The 11,678-nt window shown below is 37.5% G+C and overlaps 1 protein-coding gene across 1 annotated transcript; it reads right to left on the bottom strand.

Moving 5' to 3' along the window:
- Positions 1-3,871: 3,871 nt before the first annotated feature.
- LOC129685528 (prolactin-5A1-like) lies at positions 3,872-9,711 on the bottom strand. Its single transcript, XM_055619045.1, has 5 exons — positions 9,681-9,711; positions 8,602-8,780; positions 5,905-6,012; positions 4,928-5,116; positions 3,872-4,057 (listed from the first exon to the last, which is right to left on the bottom strand). The coding sequence occupies exons 1-5, from the start codon at positions 9,709-9,711 to the stop codon at positions 3,872-3,874; spliced, it is 693 nt and encodes a 230-aa protein (XP_055475020.1).
- Between the last annotated feature and the right edge of the window lie 1,967 nt (positions 9,712-11,678).

Here is an 11,678-nt window from a genome sequence, read left to right as displayed (position 1 = left end):
CAGGTCCTTCTATCTTTCTACAGGACCCCAAGGGTTCCACCACATTATTGACTACATGTCTCAGTCCAGTGCTGGCTGGAGCCTCCCAGACTACAGTCAAGTTAGGCTTCTGTCTGCAAGCACAGCAGAGTATCACTATTACTGTCAGGGACTGGCTTTCTACCATGGGGTGGGTCTCAGGTTGGGCCCGTTATCGGTTGAACATTTCCTAAATCTTTGTTCACTCTTTATCCCTGCACTTCTCGTAGGCAAGGTAAATTTGGATCACAGGTTTTGTCGGTGGGTAGTTGTTCCCCTCCTCCCACTAGTCCTACCTGGTGAGGAGGTGGTCACTTCAGTTTTCATGGCCACCTGCTCCCCCCCCCTCCAGTTGGGAGTCTCAGCTAGAGTCACACACATATCCTCCCAGGAGTATACCCTGTCACAGGCCTCCAGCTTGACCAAGGGATATCTTGGCATCTGCTTCCATCCCCTGCTGGGTGGATTCTTTCAGAGGGCATCTGTAGTAGGCTCCCTTTCTGCTTCCTCTCTTAACCACCTCTAGTATCTATTCTATGTGCTTTTCTGAATGAGAATTAAGCATCCTCTCAAATTCTTCCTTGCTACTTAGCTCCTTTAGGTCTGTGGATTGTAGTATGGTTTTCCTGTATTACATGGCTAATATCCACTTATAAATGAGTATATACCATGCATGCCTTTCTGGGTCTGGGTTACCTCACTCAGGATGATCTTTTCCAGATCCATCCATTTTCCCACAATTTTCATGATGTCTTTGTTTTTAATAGCTGAATAGTATTCCATTGTATAAATGTACCACAGATTCTTTATCCATTGTTCAGTTGAAGGGCATCTGTATTGTTTCCAGTTTCTGACTATTAAGAATAAAGTTGCTATGAACATAGTTGAGCAAATGTCCTTGTTGTACAAGTGGATCATCTCTTGGGTATATGCCCAGGAGTGATATACCTGGGTCTTGAGGTAGAGCTGTTCCCAATTTTCTGAGAAGGCTTGCTGTATATCGCCTTTACTGTGTTTAGTTATGTGCCTTGTGTCCCTGATCTCTTCGTGACTTTTAACATGAATGGGTGTTGGATTTTGTCAAATGATTTTTCAGCATCCAAGGAGAGATCATGTGTTTTTTTTTTTCTTTCAGTTTGTTTATATGGTGGATTACACTGATGGATTTTCATATATTGAACCACCCCTACATGCCTAGGATGAGACCTACTTGGTCATGGTGGATTATATTTTTGATGTGTTTTTAGATTTGGGTTGTGAGTATTTTATTAAGTATTTTGCATCGATGGTCATAAAAATGGTCTGAAATTCTCTTTCTTTGTTGGGTCTTTGTGTGGTTTAGGTATGAAGGTTACTGTGGTCATAGAGTGAGTTTGGTAATGTTTCTATTTTGTGGAATAGTTTGAAGAGTATTGGTACTAGCTCTTCTTTGAAGTTCTGATAGAATTCTGTACTGAAACCAGCTGGCCCTGGGCTTTTTTTTTTTTTGGGGGGGGGGGGAGCATGCTTCTTGATGACTGCTTCTACTTCCTTAGGGGATATAGGATTATTTAATTTGTTTACCTGATCTTGACTCTACTTTAGTAAGTGGAATCTATCAATGAAAATTCTCCATTTCATTTAGATTTTCAAATTTTGTGGCATATAAGTTTTTGAAGTAAGACCTAATGATTCTTTGGATTTCCTCAGTGTCTGTTATGTCCACCTTTTCATTTTTAATTTTGTTGATTCTGATAGTGTCTCAGCCTTTTAGTTAGTTTGGATAAAGGATTGTTTATCTTGTTGATTTTCTCAAAGAACCAGCTCTTGGTTTCATTGATTCTCTGAATTGCTCTCTTTGTTTTTAATTTATTGATTTCAGCCCTGAGTTTGATTATTTCCAGTCATTACTTCTCTTGGCTGTGTCTGTTTCTTTTTTTCATCTAGGGCTTTCAGGTGTGTTATTGAGTTGCTTGCATTAGATGTCTCCAGTCTCTTTATGAAGGTACTTAGTGCTATGAACTTTCCTCTTAGCACTGCTTTCATAGTGTCCTATAAGTTTGGGTATGTTGTGCTTTAATTTTCATTGAATTTTAAGAAGTCTTTAGTTTCTTTATTTCTTCCCTGACCCAGCTGTCATCGAGTAGAGAGTTGTTCAATTTTCATGTGTGTGTGTGTGTGTGTGTGTGTGTGTGTGTGTGTGTGTGTGTAAGCTTTTTGTTATTTCTGTTGCCGTTGAGTTCCATCTTTAGTCCATGGTGGTCTGATATGATACAAGATATTATTTCAGTCTTCTAGCATGCTGTTGAGGCTTGCTTTGTGACCCACTATAAGGTCAATTTTGGAAAAGGTTCTGTGAGGTGATGAGAAGAATGTATGTTCTTTTGTGTTTGGGTGAAAAGTTCTGTAGATGTCTGTTAGGTCAATTTGATTCATCTGTTAGTGTCATTATTTCTTGGTTTAGTTTCTGTTTTGTTGGCCTGCTCTTAAGTTAGAGTGGGATATTGAAGTCTCCCACTATTAATGTGTGGGTACTGATGTGTGCTTTAAGCTTTATTAAATGTTTCTTTTAAAAATGTGGGTGCGCTTGTATTTGGGGTATATATATTCAGAATTGAGATGTCATCTTGGTGGAATTTTGTGTGATGAGTATGAAGTATCCTTCCTCACCTCTTTTGATTAATTTCAGTTGAAAGTCTATTTTGTTAGATATTAGAATGGCTACTCTAGCTTGCTTCTTGGGTTCATATGCTTGGAAAACCTTTTCCAACCCTTTGCTCTGAGGAAATGTCTATCTTTGTGGCTGAGGTGCATTTCTTTTATATAAGCTATGCTGTTGTTTTTCAGAAATGGAATTAAGTCTCTATTGCTGAAGATACACAAGATTGAGAGGATTTGAGCTGAAACTGATACAAAGTTTCTTGCCTGAGAACCAGCTTTCATAGAATATGAAGGTGCTTCCAAGGGCAGAAAGCAATCAACAGTATTACCTAGCTCTGATGCTTGTAACCACAACAGGCAATGTGGCAATATGCTTTAAACCAGTGTGGCAGTAGTCTGCTTTAAAGTAGTTTATTTTGTAGCAGAAGTAGCTAATTACAGAAAGCATCACATGAACAAAATGCAGAGAAAAACTGGTCACGAGATGCCCATCTACAACATATCAATATCCATCTATATCTACAACACAGCACCCAAAATTAAGGCTCAGGGTATATCATAGAAAAGAGGGTAGAAAGAATGTTTAGAGCTAGAGGATCAGGGAGTCTGCTGTAAGATTATGTCTTCTAGATATATGACATTGATGTTATACTCATGAAAAGTCAACGTTGTGGCTGCTTAAACAATACTTGGAGAATTCTAATACCAGTTGACACCCCAGAGTGGATGAAAGAAATCACATAGGGCTTCACCTCTAGATGAAGAGCTATAAACAATTAATGACTACAGAAGGGTAGAATTAGTTTTGCCAAGGAATAAGCCTCATAATTGGTTATCCAATATTATGTGGTCAACCATAAAAACACACATAGAAACAAGCATAATTGGATTTGACAGGCTGCAGTTATATATGTATTCATTTATACATGCATATATATAGCAATAATGATTATATGTATATAAAATAATAAGTAAATAAAAAGAAACAATGCATTTTATAGAGAGTAGAATAATGAAGGGACAGAGTTCATTTGGAGGGAGTATAGGGCAAGGGGAAATTATGTAATTATATTTTAATTAAAAATAAAAATTAACAAAATAGGTGACCCTTTACATTCAATCACAGACTGAAGTACTATAAAATTTAAAGAATCTTTTAAGGTTTAGATCAGTATGGACTATCCCAGAAGTAGACAATAAGGATAAGAGCTTTTTATTTATTAGGCACAATTTGGTCTCTCAGGATATTGACATAATCAGAAATTTTTTGCGCATCATTGTTAAAGCAGAATAACAAGCTATGCAAACCAAAAAGTTGAGTTCTTCCTTGGATTCGCTGTACATACAGCTCTCCCGACCATGAAGGATAGTCCTCATTTGTCTTAAGTTCAGGATGAACCTATTCACAAAATAATAGTCAACCAGTTATTATTTATATTATTAATATCTCTTGGTCCTCACTACTTTTAAATATTGAATAATATTTTGAGGAATGTTATGAATGTAAATATTAAGCAAAATTATTTGTTTCATATATGTGGACCTGGATTCTACCAATCTGTTAGTTATCTTAAAACTGGACGGAAGAACCACACATGCAGTTTTTGTAATATAGTTGATCCTAGATGAAATGTATTATTGTAGGAGTAGACAGAATTGCTGCTTCACTATAGACATTGTTTTGAGCAAGGTACAACGGAGGGTTGAGAGTCAATTCTCTTGTGAGGATCTTCTCATGTTCTCAGTGCTATTCTGAAGTGCCATTTGTGCTCTATTAGTTTTCTCACTACACAATTTTCCTTTCCTTTATTTCAACAGTAACTATCATGAGTCATGGACGAGAAGCTACAGAAATGATGAGGATTGCACCTGGTGGGTTAAAATGCTTCCAGTTTAGGGATGACTGTGATAAGATGTGCTGATACAGCCAGGACACTTTAACGCTGCCCAGGGAAGACACTGTTCAGGCCACCCTTAGGAATCATTTAGTATTTCTTGAGATCCCTGTGTTGTGGGGTGCTGGGTGAAGCACTTTTAAGAATGTTTGGAGGAGGGAGGGAACTAGAGGGGGAATACAAAGTAAATAAAGTATAATTAAAAAAGAAAAAAGAATGTTTGAGTTGCCACAAGCTCTTTAGTGCCAAGACTGTGCAGTCACTTGCCTAAATTTTACTGTGGTAGACAGAGAATTAGTCCAAAGTTGAGTTTTCATTACAGACATTGTAGCTTTCATAAGAAGAAAACAGTAACATTTAAAGAAACAACTCACCTGGCTGAGAATAGTCTTAATGTCCTGAAGATTCTTTGTGAGTCTTTTGATTCGTGTATCAATCAGTTTAACTTTTGATATGATAGCATAAGGAGTTCCATCAAGATCAGCCATGTTGTTTTCTACATGGTACAGAAGTTTTTTCCAGGCAGCCAGCATCCTGATTGTCACATTTAGAAGGACTATAGGCTAAGCAAAAACAGTTGAGCGTCACATTAAAATAAGTGTACAACTGCAGGTTGAATTACATGTGATAACTAGTGTAGGCTTCATGGCTTGTGAAGTTTTTGTTGATTAATTGAAGCAATATTGATATAATGGTTTGTGATGTGTCTAGCCATGGATTGGCTCTCAACAGACTTTCCTCCTTCAATTTTCTTATGTTTTACAATTGTGCATATATATATATATATATATATATATATATATATATATATATAATTCTCTTTCAGTTAATCATCAAGGAGAACAGAATATATGTACGCACATGCACATATATTATGATAGTTATTTTAAATCATGTTGAGATTGGTTATAGGTAGATCATCAGATAAGCAGACTATAGTAAAAACACACTAGCATGGCCTACTCAGTTATGATAGGCCATACTTGTACCCATGCAACATGGGTTGTATTTTGCTGGACCTGCATGTAAAGACCCTGCAAAATTGTATTAGGGATGAGCGAAGAAGAAGGAGAACAGAAATTAAAAAAAAAAAAGCATTTTCCAAGTCAAGAAAAGTTGATTTTATGATCAATTGTATACAATGCTTTCAAAGTGCATTAGTAATAGTAAAAAATTGCAACTTTCCTTGCCTGCTTGTTAGAGTAAATTTAACCATAAAAATTACTCTGAAATTTCTTTTATGTTCACTTTATTAACTGTATAGTATGCTTTCCTCGTGTTGCCTATCCTCTCCCCACTTTCCTGAAGGTGTGGTCACTGTGTTTACATATGAACTGGTTTCAGGACTTACCTGCATTCTTTTAGCCTTCTTTTTGCTGCTTGGGATAGAGTGGGATGAAGTATGGCAGGTCATGACTGGCTTGTTCTGGAATTTCTGTTGTGGATCATACTGCATATCCTGAAAACAATAATAATAACAACAATAAAACAAGTTAGTTTGGGGTTTGGGAACGGAGTAAGTGATTTTTCTATTTCTTTTATTGATTTTTGGAGAATTTCACCTATGAGCACTGTATTTATATAATTTCCACCCCCACTCTCCTCCCTGAAAGTCCCACTCCCTCTCAACTTCATAACCTCCTTTTTGTTTTTTGTTACATACAAACAAATATGCGTGTGTATGCGTGAATACAAACCCCCTAAGTCATTTAGTGTTGCTCATACGTGCCTGTGTTTGTGAATAGCCACTTGGGATTGGACAACATTCGAAGGAGCGTCTCCCTGAACATTGCTGGTTCTCCATCTATTGGAAACCATTGATTGCTTATAATTCTTCCTGTAGAGGTGGGGACTTTGTGAAACCCCTATCCATGTTGGATGTCAAGAGAACATTAAATCTCTATACTAAGAAATTAAAAAAGAAACCCATCGTCTATTTACTTTTTGCCATTGAAGATTTAATCTAATTTTCTCATCTGAGCTTTTAGCTTCTCATCTTTTCATAACTTTACATTTCTAATTTCTCATTTCCTAAAAGTTACTATTTGAAAAGGAAGCAGTAAACCATCAAAATTACAAACAGTGTTTAAATGATTATCATTCTCTAAAATTAGAGTCCAATGCCCAGTACATGTATGTCTTCAAAGTTTTGATTCCCATTGGAGTAAACAGATAAACTTCCTTTAATTGCACATTATAAAATTATATTTTAGTATGATATCCTATGTTACATGTTAATATTTGCTTATAAGTGAGTATATACCATGAGTGTATTCATACTAAAGTCTACAGATGCAAAAATGCTAAAAACAAGGGAGACCCTTGGAAGGATGCTGAATTCTCGTTCAGAAGGCAAACAGGATAGACATCGAAAGTGGCAAAAGAGAGGGAACAAGATGGGAGCCTACCCTACCTACCATGGTTGTCTTCTGAAAGATTCCACTCAGCAGGGGATCAAGGCAAATGCAGAGACTTACAGCCAAGCTTTGGGCAGAGCCCAGGGAGTCTTATGGAAGAATGGGGTGGGGGGTAGGATAGAAGAACCCGGAGTGGACAGGTGCTCCAAAAGGAGACCAACAAAGCCAAAAAATCTGGGCCCAGGGGTGCCTGCAGAGACTGATGCATCAACCAAGGACCATGCATGGAGAAGAGCTAGAACCCCTGCTCAGATGTAGCCCATTGGCTGCTCTGTCTTTATGTTGGTTGCCTTGTAAGGGCAGCAGGGGTTTTCTCTGACATGAACGTGGTTTGTCTGCTTTTTGATCACTTCCTCCTGGTGGCCTGACCTTGCCAGCCCACAGAGGAAGAGGATTCCACAGTCCTGATGAGACTTGATAGGCTAGGGTCAGCTAGTAGGGGAGAAGGACAGCCCCTTTCAGTCGACTGTGGGAGGGGCATGGGGGAAAGAGAGAGGGAAGGTAGGACTGGGAAGAGATGAGTGAGGGGGTTATAATCATAATATGAAGTAAATAAATTGTAAAAAAGAAAACTAGAGGTACAATGAAAAAATATTTTTCTTTGTATTAGCACTACATCATACAACCTGAATATATTAAATTCAGGAAAATTTAAGAATATAATTGCTTTGATTGTAACAGTATCAAACTATAGTTTTGGAAACACTACACAATAAAAAAATTAAATGGAAAAAGATACTTTAATATTTATATACTAATTAATATTTAGATATTGTATACATTATTTACCACATTTATTATTTAAAGTTAATAATCAGATAAATTATGAGTGTTTCATGAGCTGTTAAGATGAAGGGTTGCCACTCAAGAATGAAGAACTAAAGAAAAGCTACCACAGAGGACAATATTAATATATGTCTGCTGCACACATGGCGGTCTTGTGCTCATATTCTTTGATACTGAAGCCCTTGTCTATTTCTGCCTCCTGGACTGACTTAGAGAAGATAAGATCCAGCCTTCTGAGTGCATTCATCAGGAAAACAAAGCCTATTTATGTTTCTAACCTAGTTCTCATTTTGAAGTTGTAAACTTATGTCCTCAAAAAAATTTTAAACAATGGCTCTCAGATTTAGTGGTTTTGAAAAATAATGTTATTTGTTGTTGTTGTTTTCCCTTCCTGACATTGTTTCAGCATTGCTACTTCTTTTCATTTTAAGGGATTCATGCAGTTTGAATCTCCTTTATTGGATATGTGCAGTGTGCTAAGCAAAGAGTGACAATGGATCCTTTCTTCAGCAATCCAGAACAGAAATTTAGAGTCCCTCTAGGTCACTTTTTAGGGCTTTCTGTGAAGAGCAGAAATTTAAAAAACATTAGAGAAAAATCTTTTGAAATTGCTTTCAAAATATTTTAAAATAAATTTCATTTTTCAAAAATTTAGTGATTTCATAAACTTACCCCCCCGCCAGCCCTCCCCCCCCCCCAATCTAATGGTCGATGCTTTCTTGTGGCTGTGAATCTGTATTATTTGAAACTTGGCTCATGATGTCTTCTCATTTAACCTGTAGAGCACCCAGTTTTTGATGTAGGGACCTGTTCATGAAGAAGCCAGAAGTAAGTGAGGTACTTACAAATTCATTTAACACTTCTGAAGAGAGGTGGTCAATGCCCTCAGATGCATTGCTTGTCATGTTAAAAATGTAGCTGAGGACTTTCTGGCAGCCTCCATCTTTCACGATACACCTGGGCACAGAGGCCACATTCTCCCACATGAGAAAGCTTGACAACAGCAGCAGCAGGAGTACCCCTGCTATAAGGAGTGAAATCACAGAGACAATCTACTTATGGGAAGTCACAAGAGTCACTCTGTAGCGAAGCCTTATCTAGCCACAGCGCCTTCTGTTGCCCAACTTGTTATATTTGAGCTGGGCTCAGAAGAAAAAAAACATACATCTTCCACTATGGAAATTTAGGCAACAATTTGCATTAGATGACATGATAAGAGTGGTTCTAGGACCTCCACTGTGATGTCACCCACCTTTAAAATTTGTGACAAGGATGTGTGCTGGCTTCATTATCAATATACTTTTGATGGACATAAACCCTAAAGATCAGTAGTTTGTTATTTCAACAGGGAAGGAACACTAACTGCCACTATAAAAAGGAATTTCATACTTCAAAGACACGACTAAATTCTCAAAGCCGTATAAGACACGTATCTGCTGGCATAATATACCTTAGCAGAATATTGGCTGCTTGGTTAAGTTTATTCAAGTCAGGAAGTTCATGGTGCCTTGGAACCTTAAAGGGTTAACTGCGTGACTGAGGAGTTGTGAATCCAGTGGTCTCTCTCCAGCAGGGCTCTCAGTTTCAACAGCCTTTCATTCCTGCTCTGGAGCTGTCCAGTGCCTTGGATGCTGTGTGAGCACACCTCTGGTTTCTACACACAGAAGTTAGTAACACACTCGCCTTTTCTTCTCACTCCAGTCAAGAAAACACACTTTCAACACTTGTCCTGTAATTGGCCACAAGGACCGTTAGCTTTGTTGAGAACCACTGTTCTAAATATCCTGCTCAGTTCCCGTATGCAGCAAAGATTAGAATGTTGCTAGTACTTCAGGACAGCAGAGAAAGTGCTCTATAGAAATGTCAAGTGGTGTAAGATTAGAAATTCATAGGCTTTGAAAAGCATAAGTAAGGGAATACTTACAGAGGTGTTGTTGAATCAAAGATAGCCGCATCTCTGAAAAATCCCACCACAGTGTGGGCACTGACTGCAGAAAGCTGGTTCACTAGACTCCTTCCCTCAGTTAAATTTCCACCTCCTATATAGACCACCAGACCACCCTAAAGCTATGCAGAGATGATCTTCAGGAGCAAAGATATGGATCCTGGATGAGAGTCTCATGACCCTGACTCCTCAGGGAATGTTAACTGCTTCATGACCATTACTGTAGTTCTAACTATACTTTTTCCTAATATGTTTACAGTGACTAGGCTTTCATGAGGTTAGAGGTCACCGTAGTCACATCTACTTCCTGATGTCTGATGTTCATGTCACAGCAAGTGGAATGCAGCCATTTGCTAACACTTCATTCTTTCCCCCAGGCTCTTCTGTTCATCTGTCAACTCTTTGCAAATTAACTGAACCATGTTGCATATGTTTACATTATTTTATGACCACCATAACACAGTAACCATCTTATTCTCAGCACTTTAATTAGTATGAATCTTGGCCAGCAACCATCAACCACTACACAGTTTTTCGTTGCTACTTAGGCAGATAACAGCTACTAATGGATTCAAAATCACTTTGAGAAAAGTTATAGGCACATCACAGCTATTTATCAAAACAACAGCAAAAATCTCCCTACAGGACCTATGGCCAATCCAGTCACAGAATTTTGGCCCAGCTTACAGAATGAAATATGGGTTCCCTGTACTGAGAAAGGTTGAATTATGACACAAGGTAGTTGGTTGTAACTATACATGTTGTGCCTCTGGCTGATTGTCACATCATACCTTGTTTTGTGATTGGGTTAACATGTAGCTGGTCATGTCATCCATTTACCACTCTCAAGTTAGTTACTTTAGCATTTTATAGATCAAGCCCAGCCTAATTTCTCCATGTTTTGCAAAAGAGCAGAGTATTGTCTGTATCCATCAATAGACTCTTTGGGTTTTGTATACCCATTGGCAGTGCATGCATCCTGTGGATGGCCTCAGGTGCCTCCCTGGTCATAAGCTGTTAGAAAAATAACCACTCTGTTACCGTGATTTGTCAGTAATTTCATGGCAACTGCATAGTTTCATACCAAATACAGCATATGCTTTCACATTCCAGCCCCAAACGATATACCAGATCCTACATCTATGGCTCAGAGAACATTGCAGAAGAAGGGGAAGAAAGATCATCGAAGTCAGAATACCAGAAAGTCTGAGACACATTCCTAGAAATTTCAACATATATAGGACCTGAACAGTGGTAATATAATAGACATGCTAACATGGAAAAAATATCTTACAGGGTCTCATCCTTGGACAAAGAATTATAAGCAACTAGTAACTATTGAGAGAGGGAGAATTAACCTCTTCTAGGGATGAACTCTTTAACCAGTTAACCAATAGAAATCAGTCATCCCCCAAACTATATGTATACCTACAAATTACAAAATTATCTCAGCAGATTATATTTATGTATTTTTCTTTCTCTCTCTTTCTGCACATATATATATTCAACAATAACAAAAATAGGCTAACTGAGAGTAGAGAGATCTTTAAAATATCACAGAACAAAAAGTAAAATAAAAATTTACCTTATACATTAATCAACATTTAATTATTTAATATCATTTTTTCTCAAATACACTTAAATGTATCTTATTTAAATTTAATAATCATCAACATTATAAAAGTATAATGGGCTACTGGAGATATTGAAAAATTGAAAATTGCAAGAATGCAAATTAAAAAAAATCAGTGAGTAAATAAAAAAATATGAATGTGTATTTACTACAGATACTGAAGTTCTATCTATGGTTAGAGTCATTGATGTATTGAAGCCATCATCTATCATGGACTTCTAGACTGACACATGACACAGAACATCCGGCCTTCAAAAAAAATAAAAAAAAGTTCAACAGGAATCGAAAACTTCTTTATGTTTCAAAACTGAGTCTATTTTAGTAGTGACAATTTAGGCCTTCAT

The sequence above is a fragment of the Psammomys obesus genome, unplaced genomic scaffold, assembly GCF_907164565.1.
Source record: "Psammomys obesus unplaced genomic scaffold, mPsaObe1.curated_primary_1811, whole genome shotgun sequence".
NCBI classification, from domain to species: domain Eukaryota; kingdom Metazoa; phylum Chordata; class Mammalia; order Rodentia; family Muridae; genus Psammomys; species Psammomys obesus.
This window is presented reverse-complemented; position numbering and strand designations above follow the sequence as displayed.